General features: G+C 41.8%; 1 protein-coding gene across 1 annotated transcript in view; it reads left to right on the forward strand.

Moving 5' to 3' along the window:
* VKORC1L1 (vitamin K epoxide reductase complex subunit 1L1) overlaps positions 1-24,757 on the forward strand; it is a 46,845-nt gene extending 22,088 nt beyond the window's left edge. The window contains exons 2-3 of the mRNA XM_021007012.2: positions 15,747-15,856; positions 20,688-24,757. Coding sequence (XP_020862671.1) covers positions 15,747-15,856; positions 20,688-20,914 — 337 coding nt within the window. The 3' untranslated portion in view covers positions 20,915-24,757. The remainder of the gene's footprint in view (positions 1-15,746; positions 15,857-20,687) is intronic.
* Positions 24,758-25,098: the final 341 nt, after the last annotated feature.

The following is a 25,098-nucleotide window of genomic DNA, read 5'->3' on the forward strand; positions in this document are numbered from 1 at the left end:
ATTGGGTGAAATAGGATCAGGGTTTAAGTTAGATGTGAAGGAGTAGGTGTCGGGTTTGTTTTTTAATGGCTTGGTACTTGTTGAAAGAGTGGTCCCTTTGACCAAGAATTTGTTAAGAGTCTCTGTTCCTGCTGTTGAAGTCTAATGTTTATTGAAATTACAGGGCACGTCGTTGGGAGACAGTGAAAGTCTTTCCCTTGTTTCTAAGAATTCGCATGCTTACAAACCCCATAGGAATTTTGCGGTCGATTTGTGTTGGTAAGCGCGGGTCCTTTCTGGATGTCCTGCAGTGTTCTTTTTCTCCTTTCTTTTCTTGTAGTACTAGTGCACATGATTCAGGATGATTGAGCATATGTTCTCTGTGCTCTACTGAGTTGTTGTAAAGTAATTTCCATCCGAAGTGAGAAGTTCAACAGCCAGTTTTTCCCAATCTGAAGTTGGCTGGTAGCTAGATGTCTGGTCCTGTGCCCTTTATTGATGGTGCTTCATTCAGAAGAGAGATGAGGCCAAGCTTACTGCAGTTTGGCGGGGTGGGGGTGGGAGTGCGAGGATTTAAGCTTTATTTGTTTTAGCCTGTTGCTCGTTTCAGATTTAGTCCTCAGCTGTGTGAGAGATTACAGTGAGCAGGCTATTCAGAGCAAAGGTAAGGTATAAATGTGGTGGTTGGGTAAAGAAATCACAAATGCTTGCAAGCAGTATGATTGCCAAACCTGCCATGCCTGAAGTGGCAGAGCTCCAGTGAAACTAGGGTGATGGGTTATTCCCTTAGACCAATACAGAGAATGTCCTTTTAAGTTGGGAAGCTCCTTTTCCTGCTACAATTAGTTAAGTGTCACATGATCTAGGCAGCTAGACGGCACAGTGGATAGAATGCTAGGCTTGGAGTCAGGAAGACCTGAGTTCAAATGTGGCCTCAGATATTTATTAGTTATGTGATCCTGAGCAAGTCACTTGACCTCTGCCTCAGTTTTCTCAGCTGTAAAATGAGGATAATAACAGCACCTCACCCTGAAGAGTGGATAGGATAAAATGAGATAATATTTGTAAAGCACTTGGCAATCCTTAAAATATTCTTTAGCTATTATTATAAACTAATGTAAAAATAGTATGATTAAACATGGACGAAGTAAAATTTTGTGCAGGAAGACCTTGGGAAAATAGAGTAATCATTAACTGCTTAATATTGGGCAAGTCACTTTTCTCTTTTCTGGGCCTCGTTTTCCTTTTCTATAAAATGAGAGCTTTGACCCCCTTCCTGACAAAGTGGTGATGGGTTCAAGATGCAGAGTGAGGCGGACATTTATGAACTTCGTCAGTTTGGGGATTTGTTTTGCCCTAACTATGGATATTGTTATAAGGCTTTTGTTGTTGTTTTTTCCTTCTTATTGGGGGGTGGGAAGGAAATAAAATAAATACTTGTTAACTGCAAAAGAATTTTAAAAATGAAATGACAGGTTTGAGCTGAAGGATCTTCAAATTTCTTCCCAACTTTAATTTTCAGTGTTGTTTCTAGTACTTTCCAAGAAAAATGAGATAAGTCTCCAGATAGAATTAGAAGTACTGCCAGTCAAGATGAACAAAAGTTTATGCTCCTAAGGAATAAAATATCAAGTTGTTTGGGTTTTGAACATTGAACATTTGACTTGGAAGCATCTTTGTCTCTTCTAAGGACAGATTACTCTTTTAGACTAATGTGCAGGTGAGTGGTAGTGTTACCTCCTGCGACAGTGTTTTCAGTTGTTTAAACCATGCTTCTCGTGCAGTTTAAACTGCCTTTTCCTCCTTCCTCCATCTTTTCATCCTCGTCCCTGGGTTCTAGGCCCAGTTGTACCTACTCTTTAATGGCTACGTGGACTTGGACAGGTCACTTAACTTCATTTTCTCGTCTGTAAGATAGAAATCATGCCATCTGTTCTACAGAGGGTTGTGAAGATCAAATTAAAATGCTTTGGAAACTGTAAAATTCTTCTTGAAAAATAGATTTTTATTGGTTTTCCTTAACACTTAAGAGTAAATGACTTTTACTGATTTTTATTTTTTACTTTGTTGCTACACCTTCCTCAAGAGAATGCTTTCTTATAATAAAGAAATACAGTTAAAACAGACCAACAGTGAACAGCAGAGAGGCCTGTTTGTCTAGAGTATCAGTGCAAGGAGTGGGGAGAAATAGGGAATGGGCCTAGAAAGACAATCTCCAGGCAGATGGTAAAGGGCTTTAAATGCCCAACAGAAAAGTTTCTATTTGATCCTAGAGGCAAGAAGAGCCTGGAGTTTCAAGTTTCAAGAAGTGGGAAATGGCACCATCAGTCTTGGGCCTTGGTAATGCCCATTCTGAAGCTCTGTAGAGTACGGATTGGAAATGGGAGAGGCTAGAGGCAGGGAGGCCTTTGTAAGAGTCACAGGACAGGGGAAAGAGGACCAGGGGCTGACTGGAGAGATGGTGGGGAGGTCCGACTTGGTAAGGCATGGCTGCTGACTAGCCTTGGGGCTGAGGAAGCATTAAGGGTCAGTGATATTCAGTGATGGTGAAGTGTTCCCTCTCTCTTCTTGAGGTGATGAATTACAAGTGAGAAATAAAGCATACAGAGCCAAGATGACGGATAAAGACAGCCCAGCTGAACTCTCTTAACATATTCCCTTCCAAACAATTTTAAAATAATGCTTCAAATCAAATGTTGGAGCAGCAGAGCCAAACAGAAGGTCGGGGGAAGACCATTTTTCTGGCATAAGAAAACTTAGGACGTCGGCAGGAGAAGTTTTCGACACCTGAGTGGAAGCTTGTTTAGAACCCCCACACAGGGCTGTAACAATAGCAGCTACAGGGGCGGCTTTGGGAACTCTTGGCCCAGAGACAGCAGTAAAGGGGTCAGACAACTGGTCAGAAAGAATTTATGGGGGATCTTTTGCTGGTACTAGGTATAGCACTTACTGATTTGCAACTCCGTTGTCCATATGTGGTTCTGGGTCACGATTTCAAGACAGAGCAGAGCACTGAGGTTTGGTCACAAGGGAGCAGGGACCCTGGTTGCAGTTCCGAGGGAAAGAGGAGTGCTGGCCCTTTTGGCTGGAGGGGAACAAGGCCCTTCCTGGGTAAAGACTAGAGCATAGACCAGGAGAGCAATGACCACACACACCTCTTCTAGGATCATACCACTTTGGAAGCACCAAAAATATGCAAACTCCCAGGACTAGCTCTGAAAACAGCAGCATGAAAAATCCTGAAGCTTGGGAGATGCCTCCCTACCCCCAGTTGAATAGAGCCCACGTAACCCAACATAAATTTCAAAGTCAAGAAATAGGCTGGAAAAATGAGCAAAGCGCAAAAAAAAAAAAAAAAAAAAAAAAGAATTTGACCATAAAAAGGTACTAAAGTGGCAGGGAAAACTAAGACACTCAGAAGAAAACAGTATATGAAAACAGCTAAAAACAAAATCTCAAAGAAAAATGCTCATTGGACCCAAACCCAACAAGAATTCCAGGAAGAGTAAAAGAAAAAAATAAGAATGGGAGAGGGAAAATGGGGAAAAGAAAGAGTGTGACGCAAGAAAATTATGAAAAGAGGATTAACAGCTTAGTTAAAGAAGCACCAAAAAATACTGAAGAAAATATTATCTTAAGAAACAGAATTGGCCTGATGCTAAAAGAGACACAAAAATTCACTGAAGAAAAAAACTCTTTAAAAAACAGAGTTGGCCAAATGGAAAAAGAGGTACAACATATCACTGAAGAAAATAATTCCTTAAAAATTAGAATTAGGCAGGCAGAAGATATTAACTCATGAGACATCAAGAAACAGTAGTCAAAAGAATGAAAAAATAGGAGAAAATGTAAAACATCTCATCAAGAAAACCTAGAAAATAGATTGAGGAGAGATAATTTAAGAATTATTGGACTACCTGAAAACCATGGTCAAAGAAAGAGCCAAGACCATCATAATTCAAGAAATGATCATGGAAAACTGCCCCGCTATCTTAGATCCAGAGGGCAAAGTGGACATTGAAAGAATCTACTGATCACCTAATGAAAAAGATCCCTAAATGAAAACTCCCAGGAATATTATAGCCAAATTCCAGAGCTCCCAGGTCAAGCAACTAAAAAGAAACAATTCAAATATTGTGGAACCACACTCAGGATCACATGAAATTCAGCAACTTCTGTGTTAAAGGAGCAGAGGGCTTGGAATATGATATTCTAGAAGATGGAGTCAGGATTACAATCAAGAATAACCTAACCAGCAGAACTGAATATAATCCTTCAGGGAAAAATTAGACACTTAATGAAATTGAGGACTTCCAGACATTGCTGATGAAAAGACTGGAGCTGAATAGAAAATTTGACATTCAAGCAGAAGACTCATGAAAAGCAGAAAAAGGTAAAATAAAAGTGTAGTCATAAGGGTCTTAATAAAGTTAAGCCATTTACATTCCTTATGGGAAGATGATGCATGTAACTACTAAGAACTTTATTATTATTAGGGCAGTTAAGGAGTTTACATGAATAGAGGGCATGTATGTAAGTTGATTATGGTGGAATGATCTCAAAAAAATGGAGGGAGAAAGACGGTTATACTGGCAGAAGCGGGAAGGGAGAGTTATGGGGGAATTGGGGAAAATTTTCTTACATAAAAGAGGCACACAAGCAAGAGCTTTTACAGGGGAGAGGAAAATGGAATGGTGGTGGGTACTGCTGGAGCCTCACTCTTATCAGAATTAGTTCAAAAAGGGAAAAAGAATACACACACACACACACACTCAGCTGTGCATAGAAATGTAACTTACCAATAGGGAAATAGAAGGGGAAAAGGGATAAGGTGCTGGGGGGGTAGAGGTGATGATGATGGTGAAAGGGAGGACAGATTAAGGGAGGCAGTGATTAGAAGCTGAATGGATTTGAAGAGAGACAGGATAAAAAAGGAGAGAGAAGAAACAGAAGAAAATGGGATGGAGGGAAATAACAAAGTTGGTAATCATAACTGTAAATGTGAATGGGATGAGCATACCTGTAAACCCAAAGTGGATAGCAGAATAGATTAGAAACCAGAATCCGACAATATATTAGAGATACACTTGGGGGCAGCTAGGTGGTACAGTGGATAGAGCACCGGTCTTGGATTCAGGAGGACCTGAGTTCAGATGCGGCCTCAGACACATAACACTAGCTTTGTGACCCTGGGCAAGTCACTTAGCCTCATTGCCTAGCAAAAACAAAAACAAAAAAACCCAAAAAAGAGATACACTTGAAACAGAAAGACACACGAAGAGTTAAAATAAAGGGCTGGAGCAGAAACTAATATGCTGCTGAAGTAAAGAGGGCAGAGGTGGCAATCATGATCTCAGAAAAAGCAAAAACAAAAATAGACATAATTAAAAGAGATTATCAGGGAAACTACATTTTGCTAAAAGGAAGTACCAAAAATTTTTACAGTAAGTTTCTCTAATAAAGGCCTCATTTCTCAAATGTACAGAGTGAAATTAATCAGATTTTTCAAAATAAGAGCCTTTCCTCAGTTGATAAATGGTCAAAGGATATAAACAGGCAGTCTTTCAGAAGAAGAAATTACAGCTATAGTCCTATGAAAAACACTGTAAATCCCTATTGATTAGAGAAAGGCTAATTAAAACAACTTTGAAGTATCACCTCACACCTATCAGAAATGACAGATGCTGGGTGGGATGGGAGAAAAATAGGTACACTAGTGAATTGTGGTGGAGTAGTGAACTGGTCCAGCTGTTCTGGAGAACAATTTGGAACTGGGCTCAAGGGGCCTATAAAAGGCTGCAGCCCAAAGGGTATAAAACTATGCATCCATTGATCCAGCAATACCACAACTAAGTCTGTACTGCAAAGAGATTGGAGGAAAAGGCAAAAGACCTGTATGTGCAAAGATGTTCATAGCAGCTGTTTTTGTGGTGGCAGAGAATTAATTGGAAATTGAGGGGATGCCCATCAGTTGGGAATGGCTGAATAAGTTGTGGCATGTCATTGTGATGGAGTACTGTTGTGCTGTGGGAAATGACGAGGGCGGTGGTTTCAGAAAAACAGAAGACCTGTATGAACTGATGCAAAGTGCAGCGAGAAGAACCAGGAGATGGTTGTGCACAGTAAGAGCAATGTTGTAAGGGCGATCAACTGGGAAAGACTTGCAGCTCTGATCAACATACAGTGATCCAAGACAGTTCCAAAGGACTCATGGTGAAAAACGCCATCCGCCTCCTGAAAGGGGACTGATGAACTCTGAGTGCAAGTTGAAGTATAGCGTATTCTCACTTTATTTTGCTTGCCTTTTAAAAATGTGGCTAATATGCATGAGTTCACATGTGTAATTGGTATCTTATTGCTTATCTTCTCAGTGAGTGGAGGAGTGGTAGGAGAGAGGGAGAACTTAGAATTTAAAAAAGGAAGTAAAGCATCCATCATCGGACATGTTGGTTTATTTTACTTAACTGCGATTCTTTATTATAAGAAAGCATTCTTTGAAAAGGACACGACAACAACGTGGAACAAGCCAGTAAGAGATGTTTTTATTTTAAAAAAAAAAGTTGTTGAAGGGAAATAACCAAAGCCTGATTTACAGCAGATCTTGTTTCTGATTCCATTTTCATCTGTCCGTGGGGTTTGTAAGTGAACCTGCGTGAGGTCACAGAATGCCAGTGTGCTTCTGGGCATAGGAACGGACTTCCAGCCCTGTTCTTTTTTTTTTTTTTTCTTAAAGTCTGGTCTTTGTTCTTGATCAGACCCTGCTTCAGTTACCAGTTGAGCGCCTCTGAGCCCAACGTTGCTAATAATGAATTTGTAGGTTACTGTGAACTCTTTCCCTTTAGATCATTACACGTATCCCTGGAATAGTGCTTGGGTTCAACAAATCTGCTGAGATATATTTTTAATTACGTTGTTATGATCATAAAGCCTCTGGGAAGCCATATTTTATAGAAACAAATTAATACAATTGTACATCATCCACATAAAATAAATCCAGAGCAATACTCAGTGTTGCTTTCTTTCATTAGGACCAAATCATGCTGTAGATTTACATATAGCTCTTTAAGATTTGTAAAGTGCTTTGTATGTGTTATTTTGTCTGACACACAACCACATGTAGGGGTTATTCTGATCCCCCTACTCCCACTAAGCAAAATTATTATTTTATAGTTGAAGAAACTGAGGCTAGCAAAAAGTTATGATGGTAGCCAGTAGAAGAACCAGGCCTGGAACCAGGGTCTCCTGGCTTCAAGACCTGATTCTATCCAGTATCCCAGGCTGGCTGTGGAGGAGGTCAGCAACCTCAAAATCATCCTGTAGCTGTCTTCCTCGTAACCCCGTTGACCATCCTCTCCTCTAGGAGCCTTCTGTTCTCTGGGCATTCATGAATCTGCCCCTTCTTGAGTCTCCTCCCAACTGATGACTCCTCAGTGTCTTTGGGAGAATCTTCACCCAGTCCATACTCCCTAAACACAGGTCCGCCCCAAGACTGCCCTTTCTGAACTCTCACTTGGTGTTTTCGTTCTGCTTCCATGCCTATAGTTATCTGTACGCAGATGACTTCCAGATCGATACAGCATCCTCTGGTCTCTTTCCTAAGTGCTAGGTCTGAGCTCTGCATATCAAACAATTTAAACCAGATGTACTATGTACCACTAAATGGCTCCAGACTTCCAAAATAGAACTCATTCTCTTTTTCCCTAAAGTCCTCCCCTCCAGGACACTGCTGCTTCTCCAGGTCCCCGGTGTTGGACCGATTCTCTGCCCCCACATTGACCTGCTCTGTCCCCCTGTGTAGATTGCTTGCTCTGTTCTTCTTCCTCCCCATCCACCTAGGCTTCCTGGCTTCCTTCCAGACTCTGTAGCAGCTCCTCCTTTCTCCATCCCCCCCCAGCTACTGGTGCCTCTTCCTTCAAGGTCTAATCCGGCCCGGGCCCAGAGGTGCACATTTCTCCCCCTAAGTGCGTTACCCTCCTAGAGGAGTTTCCAGTTTTCCCCAGCTCTTAGCACTGGACATGGCACACTGTACCTCTTAAACAGAATAAATAGTTGTTATTGACTGTCCTACAGTGAGAGGGACCAACAGTGATAGAACCTTAAGGCACATTAGATCTTATTTCTATGTATGTATGTATGTATGTATGTATGTATGTATGTATGTATGTATGTATGTATGTGTGTGTGTATTTTTGGGCAGTTGGGGTTAAGTGACTTGCCCAGGGTCACACAGCTATAAGTAGCAAGTGTTTGGTCTGAGGCCGGATTTAAACTCAGGGCCTCCTAATTTCAAGGCCAGTGCTCTATCCACTGTGGCACCTAGCTGCCCCTCACACTAGATTTTAGAAAGAGAAAAACAGCAGTTCAGCAAAACCAGGCTGTCAGCTATGGCTTACAGTGTGTTCTGTGTCCCGCAGTTAGAGTTTCCACCTCTGCAAAGATGGGAGAGAAGCACATTTTCTCATCTCTCTCTGAAGCCAAAGCTTGGCCATTATAATGACAAAGCTTTCAGTTTTCTGTTTTTTGTTCTTTCTTTTGGCACATTTTAAAAAGGTGTTTTAAAATAGAAAATTACACTAGGGAAAAAATCTTCTGCAGAATGTGGGACAGTCACCCAATTAACACAAAGAGACAGTTGTATTACATAAAAGGATCACTGAGGAAGCTGTGATAGCATCAGAAGATTGGTGTTACGCATAGATGAGATGATTTGTAAGTTTTCATTTAAAACCTCATTTACAGGATCCCAGGTTTAGAGCTGGTAGGGCCCTCAGAGGCTTCTAATCCAGCCCTGTCACTTCATAGGGAAGGAAACTGGGGCCCATGGGAGCTGAATACCGACCCTCCTCACCAGGTTCCTTTAGCTTCCCAAAGACCCGACAAGACCTCTTTGTTAAAAAAGATCCAGATGGCACAGAATAGCTCAGCCACTGAGTTGCAGAATCAAGATTCAAATGATTGGCTAAAACTATGAAGCTAAGATTAAATTTTTAACAAAGAAAAATGGAAAGTCCTAAATTCAGGTTTTAAAATCTAATTACAGAGGGCACCTAGGTGGAGCAGTGGATAGAGCACGGGCCCTGGAGTCAGGAGGACCTGAGTTCAAACCCGGCCTCAGACATGTAACACCCCCTGGCTGTGTGAGTCTGGACAAGTCACTTAAACCCAATTGCCTCACCAAAAAAAACAAAATAAAACAAAATCTAGTAGCTGAATAACTTGTGAGAAAACACATATCAATGTAATATTATTATCCTGTAGAAATGACAAGTAAGCATCCTAAAAATGCAATTTTTTGAAGTTGCAAATTTGCAAAGAACTATCTTACTGGCAACTCTGGAAGGTAGGCATTGCCAACTCTCTTTAATCCCTATTTCACTGATGAGGTCCAATGAGTTCCCCAAATGTCATGATTTCTGTCACCCGAATTTTAACCCAAGTCTCTTACTCCATTTCCATAGAGAAGCAATACAAAGAAATATGGAAACATAGGCGGAGATGAACAGCTCAGAAAGTAGAATTAGAAGAAAAATGTATATATTGACAATATATGTTGTTTTAAAAAAGCAACAGAAACAACTTTAATCATACTAAAAAGACATTGAAAGATGTTACAAACCAAATAGTTTGTTATTTCTATTTTCTTAAGGTTTTTATATTTTTCTTTGAAAAAAATAATATATTCCTGATTGGTGTGTAAAAAAAAAAGAATCCTTTGAAGTAGTTGTGTTATTCAGAATCCTACAGAATATTTCCATTGGGCAGGATCCAGTTACCATATTTTACATAATGATGACTTTGAATATATGTGACAAGTTCATGAGATTCATTGTTCACACTAACTGGGACCTGGCCATGTGTGGCTTTATTGGGAATTTTACTCGTTTCTCCCCCTATTTGTTGAGTTTATAAGGTTTATAACAACTTTTAATTTAAAAATTAATTACCTGTATATGCAGAATGGAGGTAAGAGTTCATGTGGAACAAAAAGTTTGGGAGTTTTAGCTGAGCACAAGGGCAAAATGTGTCTGAGCTGCTAAGAAAGCCAGGGCAATTATGTGGCGTTCATTACTGTCAGCTCCAGGGGTTCTTTATTACTTCAAGGATAAAGTAGAAACTCCTCTGTGTGGCCTGTAACGTGCATGTCTGATGGTGCAGGCCTTCTTTCTCACCTGTAATTCATCACCTCAAGAGGAGGAAGGGAACACCTCCCTATCACTGAATATCATTGGCCTCCCATGCTTCCTCAGCCTCCAGGGCCAGTCAGTGGCCACGGCTTGTCCCCTAGCCCTCTTCTCCTGGCCTGTGACTCTTCCCAACTCCTCCCCGCCTCCAGCCTCTCCCCTTTCCACTCTGGCCTCCACAGAACTTCAGAATGGGCACTGCCAAGGCCCAAGACTACTGAGGCCACTTCCCTTTCCTCAACTCCACCGCCTCTTCTTGTCTCTAGGATCAAATACAAACGTGTCTGTGTGGCATTTAAAGCCCTATACCATCTGGCTGGAGGTGGTGTTTCTAGGCTCGTTCCCTGTTTCTCCCCCCTTGTACTTTTCTGCCCCAGCCACACAGGTCTCCATCTTGCATCTCTGTGACTTGGTCCTGGCTGTCCTGCACACCGGGAATGCTTGCGCCCCACCTCTTGGAACTCAGCTCAGGTCTCTCCCACCCCCTTCCCGAGATCTTTCCGGACTTTCCAGTTATTAATATCTGGAGATCACTGGATTTTGCTCGTACGTATTGTCTCCCTCATTTAAATGTAAGCAGAAGGCCTTTGAGGGTAGGGTCTGTGTCATTTGGTCTCTGTCCCTGTTGCTTAGCATTGTACCTGACTGACACATAATATGTGCTTAATAAATGCTTGTGTATTGCATTGATCAGAGGACTGATGTTTTTTTAAATATTTAAACACGTATTTAGAGGACAGAAATTTTTCTTATTCATTTGCTGTAGTCATTCACCTCATATTTAGTCTTTTTTAGTGACATAAGGGTTGGTTATGAAAAAAAATAAGGTGCAAAGAGGGTCAGATTTTAGGTTGCTCAGTTACAACTTCTTAGGTATAGCTGCTATTCACCTTCAGTTTGTTTGAGTGGGGTTGGTCTTTTAAGAATGTAAGAATGTTTGGAAAATGAGGTGGAATTGTACTTTTTAAAAAAGTAACTAAAACATTTCATACCTTTTGGCCCAGGCATCCATCCCACTGCTGGGTATATGTGCCCTAAAAGGTCAAAGACAGAAAGAGAACAGTCCTGTACATACCAAAATATTAATTGAGGCACTTTTGTGGTAGCAAAGAACTGGACACAAAGTAGACAGATGTCCCTTGTTAGGGGAGGCTTGGCTAAACATATTGTGGTACACGTGTATTCTAGGGGAATGAATGGTGTCTGTGAAGAATTCAGAGAAGCAGGGGAGACTGGACAGACTAATTTAGAGTAAAGACAGCAGAACCAGGTAAACTCTGCACAGTGACCACAATGTCAATGGAAAGAACAGAACAATGCGATGGAATATTGTGTGACTATCATGGCCGCACTTGACCTCAGAAATACTGAGGAAATGAATCTCCTTCCTCTCATTGCAAAGGTGGGGGGCTATGTGTGTGGAATATTTCATATGTGGTTGGACATGATCAATCTATTGGTTAATTTTGCTGAACTGCTTTTCTCTTTTAAAATCTCTTATAAGAAATGCATTTCTGGGTGGAAGGGGAGGGAAGGATGTATTTGGAAATGAATGTACTATGAAAACAAAAGGCATCCTTGAGATTAAGTGGATTATTTTTCAAAGAATGTAAAGTATAACATAACCAAAGTTATTTTGGATGTAGCCAAGCTGGCCAGTTGAGCTTTGAATTTTTCTGTTAAGATGTAGGAGAAAAGGCAAAACCGAATATGCATGTTTTGAAAAATCATCCCCTGGCCAGTAGAAGCAGCGACATTGTAGTCTTTCCCCTTTAGTCTTATGCCTAGGTAAAGAAGTTGGCAAAAATGGGGTGGGGATGGGAAGAGGGGGAGAGAAATATCTCAGACATTTCTTTTGTTCCCCTGGGAAAGTGTTGCATGTTTCTGACTTAAAAGTTGCTGGAAGAAGATCGAATTTAGGTGAGAGACCTTGTTGATTCCGCTTATATTGAAGTGAAATGAACATCTGTCTGCACTGGTGTATATAGTCTTAAGATAACCTCCCTGTATGGACCTGCCCCCCCTCGCCCCAGCCACCACCACTCCCAGTTTTAAAGAACAGATCCATTGCAGAGTGTTTTTCTTATGGAAGATTCTCTGTTGAATTACATTGAATCAAGCCACAGACTTCTCCCCAGTTCACTTAACATGGGATTTGTGAAAATGTGCTTTACACAGCTTTGAGTATAGTGTCATATTTAATCAAATGGGTTAATCTGGTTTGAATATGTTAAAATTTAATGTATTTTATAGAACCCTGCCCTAGAAGGTCTTCTCAGTTAACCCCTTTCTAAAGCTTGGATTCTGCAGCCTGATGACCCAACATTTGGAGTGGTGATGAGGGATTTGAAGAAGGACCATGGGTAGGGGAGGGAGCCCAGTGATAGTGTGGCCAGAATGGAGAGTCAGACAAACTTGGGTTTGACTCAGTCTCATGGGAAAGTCGTAATACCTCTGGGAGCCTCCGCTTCCTGATTTCTAAAGTGGGGACAAGATCACCCGCTTAGCCCGAGTGGTGGCATGAAGCTCTGTTCAGATGTATGTCAGGGGCTCTGCGAGTAGGGTTGTTTTTGCCTCTGAGGCATCTGCACTGTTGTGGGGCAGCTGAGGGTTAGGAAGCTGCTCCTTACATCTTGCACTTACCTGCTCTAACTTCACCCATGGAGCCTAATTCTACCCTTCACAGAATAATTCTACTGTCTTTTCCACCTTGTAAGAAACATAAATGATGTATCAACTTGTTTGCAATTGCTAGGATTCTTAGGACCTTTTGTACCAATGTGGTGGTAAAAGAGGCAGTTTATCCTGATCAATGAAGTGTAGGTCTGGAAGCCAAGAAGCCCTGGGTTCAAGTCTTGCCTTTGACAAATACTTGCCCTGTGACCCTGTGCAAGTCATTGCTCTGAGTGCTCGAAGCAGCTCTCCAAGACGCTAAGTGGCAGGGATGGTGCTGGCTGACCTGCCTTGGTGGAGGGAGTTTCCTAAGTCAGGGAAATCACAGGCCCAGGCCCTCCCCACCCTTATCTCTCTCTGTTTCCTCCCACTCTCTCCTTTCTCTCAGAGAGGTCTGGCTTTCCTGTCTTCCCTCTCTTCCTTTCTCTTTCTCTCTTCTCTCTCTCTCTCCCTTTTATCTCTCTCCCTCCCACCTTTCTCTCCCTCTCTCTTCCCCCTTCCCCCCCTCTCCCTTTTTTTCTTCCATCCATGCCTCCCTCTCTCCTTTACAGTGTGCCCTAGCATTAGGAGGCCCAGATTCTAATTGCAGGTTCCAGTGAGACCTGGATCAAGTCTCTCAACTGGTGTCGAGCAGATAACATAAGGCCTGGTCTGCCTGTCTCCCAAGATTGTCATTAGGATCAAGTGAGATCATGTATAGGGAAGGACTTTTGAAAAAAATGCAACATTTGGTGCCATTAAATGGTAGCCTGAGTTGTACTCAATAGTCAGAAACTGAAATAGGTCCCAGTTCCTTTTTAAAAAAAATTTTTTTTTTTATTTCTGAGTTATGATTTCAGTTTATTCTGATTCACGAAGGCTCTTCGGTGTTTGTTAGCATGACCTTTGAAGCAGATATAGGTGTCTACATTACATTAGGAACAGGCCCTAGACCTGTGCTTTTAGTGTCTTGGAGAGCTCCTGGATGAGGAGACTCTCTCTAGTAATGCAGTTGCATCTTCTCAGCAACCTACAGAGCATGGCCTAACGGTCAGTGACTTGCTCAGGGTCATAAGGCCAGGGCCTGTCAAAGTGGTACTTGACTCTACAACTTGCTGACTATCCACTACATCACACTGCCTTTCAAAAATTACATCAAAGAAGTAAATTTTCCTGTATTCACTGTGGGTATGGTAGAGGTTGGTGCCGTGTTTTCAGCAAGTTCAGAAATAATCTTAGTTGTGGGTGCCCTCTTTGCCTGGTTTAGAGAAGATCTCCAAGTATGCAGTAACAGTCTCTCCCCTTGATGCTTGTGGGCAGCCTCTCCGGTTGTTTTCCATCACCCCGGGGAGGGCTGCAGGCTGGCAGTGCTGGATCAGCATTGGATTGCCTGCGTGGAAGATCAGCTTGTAGTCAGCGTTCTGGCCACACTGTCGGGTGGGGTCGGGTCTGGCTCCCGGCACCATCATATTTGCAAATGAAGAGAATGCTCTGGAGGGTCCGTCGTAAGACAGAGAGGCGGAAGGAGCCTTGGAGAGCATTCATCTCCTCTAGGGCAGATCCTGTCCCATTCTTGTTTCCCTAGCGTGGGGCACAGAAGAGCCCCTTGATCAGTTCTTGCTGGTTGATTGAGTGAGGAAACTGAGGACCAGAATGTAGCTGGGCACATAACTGGGATACTCTGGTCCTCTGACTCCAGGTTCTGAACTGCTTCCGGTACACTACTCTGTTGGCACTTTTTTTAACATCAGCTTTTAGGTTTTAGAGTCCCTGGTTGCTGATTTATAATCTTTTATGACTGATTTTTGCGAAGAGGCTGACAGTCAACAGAGTCCTTTCATTCAAAGTCATTTTAGAGTTTGAAGATTATTTTCAAAAATAAAAAAATGGAATCAAGTTAGGTCAGGTTTAAGGTCACATTGTGCTATATTAAACATTTAATTGTTAAGACTGTCCAACAAGTGATGGAATGTGTGGGTGAATGGTGACTCTATAATGTTTCTGTCTTTCAGAAAAAGGGGGAGTCTTTTCTGTTTTGTCTCTTGGGGACCCAGAAGTTTCTGTTCTTGTGCTGTTTGCAAAGGGATCGTCAATTTAGAGCTAGAAGAGACTTTGGAGGCCATGTGGGAGGCTCAAAGAGGCTGAAATGACTTGTCCAAGGTCACACAACTGGTAATCCTCAGAGGCGGGTGGGCTGACTCCTGAGTGCGACGTGCTGGCCGTTCTGCAGCACTGCCTTTCCTGGTCTCTAATATGCGCCATGTTGACGTGAACAGAATGAGGAAATCTTAGAACCACAAATGGATTGTGTCTGTGGATGAGTTTGGTTAGTTTAACTGGAGAAAATATTGTTATCAACAATATTGAAAATGGAAATGACATCCCTATCAAGAAGTTACTTAAGGCCTATTGTGAGAAGGCCAGAGATGCTGACGTTGGCATGAGTTCCAGAAATCAGTGAGGTCAGCGGGGTTGTCCAGGGATATCCGCAGATCATTGTTATTAAGTGTGTTAATTTTCTTTCTTCTTCTTCTTTTTTTTTGGCTAGGGAATTGGGTTAAGTGACTTGCCCAGGGTCACACAGCTAGTTATGTGTTTTGTGTCTGGGGCCGGATTTGAACTCGGGTCCTTCTCAATCCAGGGCCGGTGCTCTATCCACTGCGCCACCTAGCTGTCCCAAGTGTGTTAATTTTCAAGACTAGATTGAAACTAATGCTTCCATTTTAATATTGTACTGATTTATTTGGCACAAAACTTAGAAAGTGTTTTTCCTACTGTGGGCAGAGGAATCTTTTTAAAATAGTTGGTGGACAAATATTTATGACCAGAGAATGTGATTTTTTGTTTTAATTGGATGGTGTGTTTGGAGATTATTTTAGGTTAAAAGTTTGTGGAGATTCAAATGTACTGTTACTGATGTCCCTTATTTTACAGATGGGGTCGAGGATTTGGTCTGTTGGGGTCCATCTTTGGAAAGGACAGTGCAGTAAACCAACCAAACAGTGTTTTTGGACTTATATTTTATATCCTGCAGCTGTTACTCGGTAAGTGTTTAATCAGTCATATAAAATCCATTTGTTGGCACGTAGGTATGTTTGGCCAGAAAAGAAAAAACTGCTTTTATGTTCTATGAAAAGGAGCATCTGATTTAATAAACAAAGCTGTATTAATAACAGAACCCACAGCTCACAACACATTAAGGCAGTGGTTAGTGTTAAACCTTAGAATTGGTTCAGCCGACATCTAATATGAATATAGCTGATCTCATAGATATTTAGACTAAGGGTTTTTGGACTTTAATGTCCAGGATAGCCTCGCCAAAGTTATAGAAAATCTTCCTAATGCCATAAATGATACCATACATTCAGAATCTTTTTTTCTCTAATTGATATGTTTTCTTTGTAATCTGGTTGGCATGAAGTTATGTTATTTTAGGTTAAGGAAGGTCCCTCTAGATAAGATCCTTAGGACATTGCCACCAAGGGTCTGGTATATGCTAGGACCATTATCTGCCAGGGTTCATCTTTCCCTCTTCAGCACGAATTAGGCTAGTTTTTCCCTGTAAGGTGATAGTGGTCTTCCTGGGACTTGACTGCCCCTCCCTTGAAGCAGCTTCCTGGTGGGGTTTGACCGTGTTGACAGTGGCTTCTTGGTCACCTGAGGACATAAGAAAGCCTACCTCTGGGGGGTTCCGGGCCCTTTAGACCAAGTGCTGGAATGTCTGTTGAATATCTTTTCTGTGCTCATCTCCTTTTGTTCAGTTTTTTTTTTAATGAACTTATGTTATACTTTCAGATTTTTTTGCTCACTAGGTTGTAAATTCCTTACAATTTATATAGATCAGTCTTTATACTGTAATATACATCTGGTACCATACTGGACACAGAATCACTGTTCCACATTATGTTTTTTTGTTTGTCTTGTTTTGTTTTGTTTTTGCTCTGGGGCTGTGATTTCAGAACTTCCAGTTAGAAAGCTTCCTCTAAATAATAAAGATTAGCAGCTGTTCACAAATTGGAATCTTAGATTACTGAGGCACCTAGGTATAACTTGAGCCTCCATTCCCCGGGCCAGTCAGGTCCTGGAGACATCTTGGTCACCTTGTAGGGTAAAGTTGCTGGGGAGAAGGGCAGTATTAGAGGAGGACACTGAGATGAGTTACTTGCCCAGGGAAACATAGCCTGTATGTGTCAGAGGCGAGACTTAAACCCAGGAATGTCTGATCCTGTAGCTAGTTTTCTGTCCACTACTTTCCGCTGTGTTTCACTTCATACCTTCTAGTTGAAGAAGATACTATGCTCTTGGGAGGCAATAGTGTAAAGTGCAAGAGTATAAGAAATGTAAGAATTTCTACACTGGATCAGAAGTAGGGTTGGTTCACTTAGTGGTCCATATCTGACAGGTAGACAGGTGGTACCAAGGAATAGTTTGTAAAATGGGGGGCTTGGACTCACTGACCTCTCAGGATCCCCTTCTAGCTTTAGGTCTTTGATCCCATGGTCTTCCAAGACCTCTCAACCTTGGGGAGTCAGGTGAGACCCCCAACCATCTGTTATTTCCCTTATTAACCTGCTGTGGCTCTCACCTCCATGATTTCATCGAATTATCTTTGTGCCTGCTTGTTTTCAGACTATCCCTCATTTTAGGGAAATGAGTTCTATGACTTTTCTATTTTCAGTGTCAATTAATACTTCCATTTATTTGTTCTAGAACTAACTCCTTAAAGCTTCCTTGGATGCCCTCTAGTTATCAAGTATTCCAAGAGTTGTTGTGGAAAAAAATCTGTTTACCCATAGCCATATCCTTCATGATTTTAATCCTAATTTCTTAAGGCAGTGTTCTAATCCTTTCGGTTTATTCTTCCTCTGTAGCCTCTTTCATTTCCTTTATTATTAAGCTGCCTTTCTCTAGACTTTTTTTTTTCTCCATTCTCTCTCTTAAGACGTAGTACTGAACTACCTGGATTTCAGATGCTGATGCACCATGAGTGTATAGAAAGGTAGAGAGGGGTTTTTTTGGGTGTTTTGACCCTTTTACAGTAATTGGCCAGTCCGTGGTAAGCCTTTTTGGCCACCACAACACCCGAACAGATCTCTTAAGGCAGCTGACTGCGGTGACACCTAAAGCCCTTTCCTGTGTTGTTGACATACTGGATTTGTTGCCTTTGAAATGTATCTTTCCCAGAACCCACTACCTTATTCTTGTTCAGCCTGGAGCATCTGTTATTTTGATGCCTGTACCTACAATGTGGGAGTTTCTCTTCAGCCTATCTTTATTGTCTTGGGGTTCCCTGATTCCAGAGAGCTTGACATTGCCCGTAAGCGTAGAGATTTCTCCATTCACACACCCTGTTCTATCTGATACATCTTGATGATCAGTCATTCCAGTTCTTGTGCCAGTTGTACCAAGCTTTGGTCTTCCTGCCCTGCACACTCCTTTATCTGGAAGTGTGGCTCTTAATTTAGACTCATTTCTTATTCATAGCAATCATAGAATTTTTAGAGCTACAGGGGACATGAGAGGTCATTTAGCCCCACTCTCCCATTTTACAGATGAGGAAAATAGGCCCAGAAACGGAGACGACTTTGTCCGAGGTCACAAAGTTACTTAGTAGTAGAATCGGCACCAGAACTTTGATCTTCTTTCTAAGCCATTGCTATTTCCAGCATTCTCCCCTGTCGTCCCATTGTGATCGTTAAAAAAAAAAACAAACTAACCAACCCAGGAAGTGTTGAGCATCATTCAGGGCTTTTCCCGAGGTGCATCAGCTACATCCACCTGCTTTCTGCTTGGCTCCATGCTTATTCACCATCTCAGAAGAATTTTAGATGACTCGGGCATGATTTCTCTCGGCTGATGCTGGGATGCCTTTCTCCCAGGGCAGCTGGTCCTGAGGGAGGCTGCCGGCTAGCTGTGAGATACCTTCTCTTTCTTCTGATGTTTATGTTGTAAGGCATCAGAAGTGCCCGTGTTGGACGACAGTTGCCAAGTGGTATGAGATGAGAGCATGGACTAGTTGGGATTTGGGAGCTTTGAGCATATGTGCTGTGGGTGAGACCTCAAGTTCTGGGTTGCCACAGGTAGATTTCCTACAGGCTCCCCCAAAACCACTTCATATACAGGTTCATGGGAACAGATTAATGTCATTGAGGAGGTACTAAGATGCCACAGTCATCTCATAGCACAGAACAGTGACACCTGAACAGCTCTCCCTTGACTTGTTAACCCAAAGGAGATTGAGGCCTTATATACCAGTACCAGAAGCCAGTTGTCAGCACTAAAATGTGGGTGCCATGGTATGTCTTTCTTCTGTCTCCTCACCCCTCCCTTCTCCCCTAGCTCTCTGCTTCCTTCCTATTTTATGCCCCATCCCTCAGCTCTGTTCTGCTGAGGAATTTTCCATCACCTTGTGTAAAAGTGTTCAGTGGAAGTAGAGGGGGACCCGGAAAAGATGTGTGATATGTACTTGTATAGATCTGGTCAAATTTGAAATGTGAGGGGCAGTGTGGTGAAGTGGATAAAGACTTAGCCTCACAGCCAGGTAGACCTGGGCTCCGGCCTGGCTTTGACACATCCTGTCTGTATAGCCTTGGGCAAATGTCTGATGAACCTCATGGTGACCCTAGGTGTGACTGTCCAAGAGGATAGGTTGCCAAGCAGGGTCTCATATCACTGCACTGGGAGAGGCAGCTTCCTCAACCCTGGGAAATCACAGGTTCAATCCCCCTTTCTATCCTATTTGAAATGCTTTTCTATCTTAGGGAGTCCCATGGTGAGTTCATTAAATAATCACCCTTTATTTGTCCTTGGATTTCCCTGTGTTGTGCCTTGTCTAAAGTAGAATACCCCAATGTAATAGATATTGAGTTATCCAGATGGTAGGTTGCTCTCAGAATTCTATGGGAATTAAATTTCCTGTAATATATTTGAGACACCCCCCCCCTTTTTTTTTTGCCCATTGATGCTCTCTATGTATATCCTTTGGAAACAGTCCTTCAATGAAAAAAATGAAAACAGTATTAGTATATGAAAAATGAGGTGTGTATTACAGCTAATACCAGCATCTTTTTTTGTTTTGTTTTGTTTTTTTGGCTAGGCAGTGGGGTTAAGTGACTTGCCCAGGGTCACACAGCTGGTAAGTGTTATGTGTCTGAGGCTGGATTTGAACTCAGGTCCTTCTGAATTCAGGGCCAGTGCTCTATCCACCATGCCACCTAGCTGCCCCCTAATACCAACATCTTGTCCTTTAAGAACCTCATTAAAACTTTAAGGCAAGTCCGTGGATTCCTAGCAGAGGAGCTCTTGGAGGTCCTCCCCCTGAGAAAGTGATTGGGTTTTGTATGATAGACAAGTAGGCCTAGTGGGATGGACCGATCACTTGCCAGTTCAATATTTTTCTCACTGAGTGATTTGCATAATTTAAAAGCACAGCAAAAGAGAAATCACAGCAAAGATCTCGGCGTATTCTGAGCTGAGTAAAATACTCCACTTCTAAAAGGCCTTTTCCTTAACCTGAGATCGAATATTCCCTTCTTTGTTGTTCAAGAGGGAGAATATAAGGATCTGAAAACGTGGGGTTGGGGAATAGGGAAAGGCAGGAGGAGTTTTGAAATCCCTTTCCCTGGAATACTGACGGCCCCAGATGGGATCGGTCTGTGCAGACGCAGCTACATTTGATCGGCCTCATCTGCTGCAATAGACCGTTCCTGGTTTGTGTGTCAATTTTAAATGTCAGACTACAGAACTAATGTTACTCTTTGACTGGGCGCCCATGTCCACAGTGTAATGCCTGTGACCTCTGCGGCTTGCGTCCTTGGTGTGAGACCGAGGCATCATTGGGCATCTCTGACTCTGGTTCTGCTCTCTCTCTTGCAGGCTTGACAGCCAGCGCAGTTGCAGCTTTAATCCTCATGACCTCCTCGATAGTGTCTGTGATAGGGTCCCTGTACCTGGCATACATTCTGTACTTTGTGCTGAAGGAATTTTGCATTCTTTGTTTTTTCACATATATGCTGAACTTCTTTCTCCTTATCATCAACTACAAACGACTCGTTTACTTGAATGAAGCCTGGAAACGGCAGCTGCAGCCTAAACAGGACTGATCCAGCCTGGCGAGCTCTGAACGGACCGTCTGGAGACCCTTTGTCCATTCAGTTTATTTTGCAGTAATTTTTTTTATTCTTCATATCAGACACTTTTCCCTAAGAATCTTAAACTGATTTTTTAAAAGAAATCCTGCAAATTAGAAGGGGCCCTATCTATTTTCTGTGTCAATCTTCCGTTTGACCATGGATACAAAAGAGGATACTCCGAGCCAATCAAAGACAAGCTTTAACTTTCCTTTGAAGATGTTTCTGAAATAACAAAGTATAGTTTTTTCTCCCCAATCCCCAAATGTCAAGTGAAGCAACAGTTACTAGTAATTCTCTTACATGTATAAATTCAGTTTCAGGTATTAAAAATGTGATCATGACATGAAAATATTTTAGAATAGATACTGTATTAAATATTGCCATGTTTACAGTATGTAATACATTTTTAGCCGATGGATTGAAACATGTAGATTCAACTAGAATCCATTTATGTGATATTGTCAATAAAGGTAGAAATATTGGATCCATCCCTGCAGAGCTCACTCCACAGTTTAGTTTAAAGTGTAGCAATGAAGAATTTTCAGCTCATAGTTGACTAATAGTGGAAGGAGTCAGGAAGCCCTTCCGGGTGGGTAGCATCTCAACAAAAGCACTAGTAGCCGTGGCTGCCAGGCTAGCCAGCTTCACAGACCCTCGGGGTGTTGGTCCATTTCCCTGCACCTCTTCTCTAAGGAAGAAACTGAAGGTAAAAGAAGGCCCCAGTCAAGTTACCGACACAGAATGAGTGACCAGACCTGGCCATGAGGAAGGTGTCTCTGGGCTGTGAAGGATGGGAAAAGAGGGTGGGGTTAATGATATTAACTTAAGGATCGTTAGGGGCTTCATTTCTTCCAACAGTTGAGTTTTCCTGCAGACATTTTTCGTTTGAATTGGTGCCAGACAGCCAAGCAGTGTTACGACTCACTGGTAATAGGTGTGTCAGTAAGCCCAAGGACTGCAAAGGAGGATTGAGGCCCTGTGTAGCTCCAGAGGGATTTCCCAAGTGGATGAGTTCTGCACTAACTAAAGAGACACAGAATGAGCTGGTTTAGAATCTCTTAATTTGTACTATATTTAGAAGTGAACTTTAGGCCTGACACCCTTCACTTCTCACAAGAGATTCAGTCTGCTTAGGAGGGAAAAGAAAGTTTTGTAGGTACTGAAGGGAGGGAGGCTCCAGGAGCGCTGGCATTGCTCTTTCTAAGAGCCATTGAAAGTTCAGGATGAAGAAGTTTTTAAAAAGCTGATCTGAATAAATCCAATGGAAATTGTGACAGTGTGTTTCTGTGGTCAACATCCTAAAACAGAATATTAAAAGTGCCTTCTGTCTTCAATCCTTAAACCAAATATTTTGTGTGTTGAACTCAGCAGGCAGAAGTGTCCTTGCTTTTTTTGCCCCCCACATGAATGGAATAGAAAAACTCGAAGTCTCCAGAAAAGCACTGCATGTGGTCATTCTGGTCCTTCAGCTGAGTAGTAGCAGTAGCATGGGTTCCAGTTCTGTTAGCCATCGTGTCCAAGTGTAGCTGACTGGACTTGGGGAATTAATGAATGAAGCTGGAGGGCAGAGAGCAGGCTTGGAAGGTCAAAATCTGCAGAGTCGGCAACAGTGGGGTAATTTTTGTCAGCTAAAGTCTCTCAGTTCATGAAATCAGTGGCGTTTTCTGCCCTCCAAACAGGTATATTAGGGATCTGGATGTATACTCTAAACTCCAAACCGATTTATTTAAAAATGGCCTAATCCAGTTGGAACAAAAACTTCCTTTTCCTGTGAATGTGAATGTTTAAAGAACAAATTTCTTCTCTGAATTTCTTGTACTCTAATGGTTTAAGAACACTAGGAGATGATGATGCTTGAATGTCAATGATCTTTTTGGGAGGAGAGTATTGATACATTTGTGAAAAATAACAGTTTCAGTTTTGCTAAGGCAATACACTGAAATTCCCTTATCTGAGTTTTTGGAGGAGATGGTCTAATGATTAAGAGTGCTATGGTGAAATTACATCAGGTAGGAAGCACTCTGCACGTTCCTGTCCCAACTCGAGACTGTTTTCCACAACATTTTGTGTGAACCATCAGTGTACACTTCAAACTTCTCTTGCTGTTTAGGTCTCTCTCAGCCAGCTTGAACTTTGACGAGAGGACACGAGTCTAACATTCAGCTGGGACCCTTATGGCTTTCTTTTCTTTTCCTCTCATAAGCCTTAGGGGGAACACCACTGGTTAATATATTGTGTAGAAGTTATGTTAATACATTCCTGTGACTAGTAGACTTAATGTGCTTTTTCTCCACAAAAGAGATGAATATGTGCTGCTTGATGTACGAGCTTATCATTCATTGTAAACTGTCTCTATAAGCACCTGTACTCATAGTAAGAATCTTGATTTCATGATTTATTTTGCCCTCGATTAACCCTGCCCCCCCGCCCCCCCCCCAGTAAAAGCCATCATATTTGTCAAATGTAAATGTTGCTGTAGACTGGAAAAGCATTTTGTATTGCATGTTTTGTTTTAGCCTGCTAACCTGACTTGCCAACATCTTTGAAGAATGGGTTAGGGAAAAGATAATTTTAAAAACTCCTAGGTTTTTTTTTTTAAAGCAGGGTCTTTTGTAGTTCATATATTATTGGTGAATTGACTCAGAACAATTGAAGATCTCTTACACACTTTTTGTAAGTCTTGAATGTAATTTGATAAAATGGTTAAAAAAGCTGTAGCAGGATTACAAATTCTAGGGGGTCTGGGGGAGGTTTGGGATTGTTTTTTTTTTCTTTCCCCTTTCTGTTTTTGTCGTCTGATGTTGTCTGGGGTGAGAACCTTTTCTCTTCTGGTGAAATAGCTCAGGGTTAACCAGTTGTGTGCCAGGAATTGTACTTGTATTTCATGCAACTTCTCATTAAATCCGTTATTACTAAGAGTCCCAGAGTGTGTGGACTTGACTGTTTTCAGACAGAAGAGCAAAAAATTAATAAAAAGTTGGCTGCCAGAAATCTTAGGATTTCATGGGTTACAGGCACATAGGATAAGGCAGAAAATGACAAAGACTAAACCCTGACTGGCTTCAGCTCTCGTGGTTTTATGTCGCCATGGATGAGCAAAAAGCATCAAGAGTCTTCAGTTCTTGTAGAATCTGGGATCTGTGCTACTTGCTTGTGATGGAATTGGAAAGTTTTTGGGGAAATTCTCAGACTGACAGTATTGTTGGCTGGACGAGTTCAGCTGATGATCAGTGTTAGACCAATACTGACATATTTAAAGGGGACAAACACTTTCCCTCCTCCCACCTTTGATGCCTCTTCGAAGGAACAACTCGCATCTGGAAGGGGCAACGTGAACACCGGCCTCCCTTGACCATCAGAACTGTCCCCGTCTTGATGCTTCAGCCAGCCATGAGGGCTTTGAACTTTGGTGGACTAAACCTCAATAAATCATCTGATAAACCATGACTCTGGTTTGGCCAACCTTGTTTAAACGTGATCCTTACATTGGTCCAGAGAAGGTGGAGTGTTCCATTTCTGTAAAACTGGCTTAAAGCATGGCCTCAGTATTCGGCATGGGTTGATCTGTTATAGTGCATTCCACTGGAAATATTTATTACTAGTGCTTTAATCTCCAAAGTAAACATTCATTTAAAGCAGAGGCACCAGGCAAATACTCCTTTGAACAACATTGATATATTCTGTGAAAGAGATTTGGGACACAATTTTTCTAACTGGTAGAAAAAAGATAATAACCCTGTAAATATGTAAGAATGCTCATTTGTTGCACATAAACTTTTTGGTATAAAATAAATGTCAACATTTCCTGTGGAAGTCTTTGCTGCAATCATTCTTAGCCTGCAGTTCTGCATTTCCAGTCAGGAGCTTGGGTGAACCTAAACACAGAGGCCTTTGGGGCTTTAGGAGGAGCCTTAGATGCTTTTAAAAAAAAAAAAAAGTCGATACTTTTCTAGAAATGTACTAAGTTGTGATTATTCATTTTTTAAAAATTGATTTGTAAAGAGGTTGAACTGTTGAGTCCATAGAGATCCAAGTTCCTGGAATTTCTGCCATTTTATTATGTGATGTAAGTGTGTGGTTGTCTGGAGTCAAGAATCCATGACTTTAAGGTGTTACTGTTTATAATGCTTCAAGTCTACAGAAATGTGTTCGGT

This window comes from Phascolarctos cinereus, unplaced genomic scaffold, assembly GCF_003287225.1.
Source record: "Phascolarctos cinereus isolate Bilbo 61053 unplaced genomic scaffold, phaCin_HiC Scaffold_5;HRSCAF=322, whole genome shotgun sequence".
Classification (NCBI taxonomy): Eukaryota; Metazoa; Chordata; class Mammalia; order Diprotodontia; family Phascolarctidae; genus Phascolarctos; species Phascolarctos cinereus.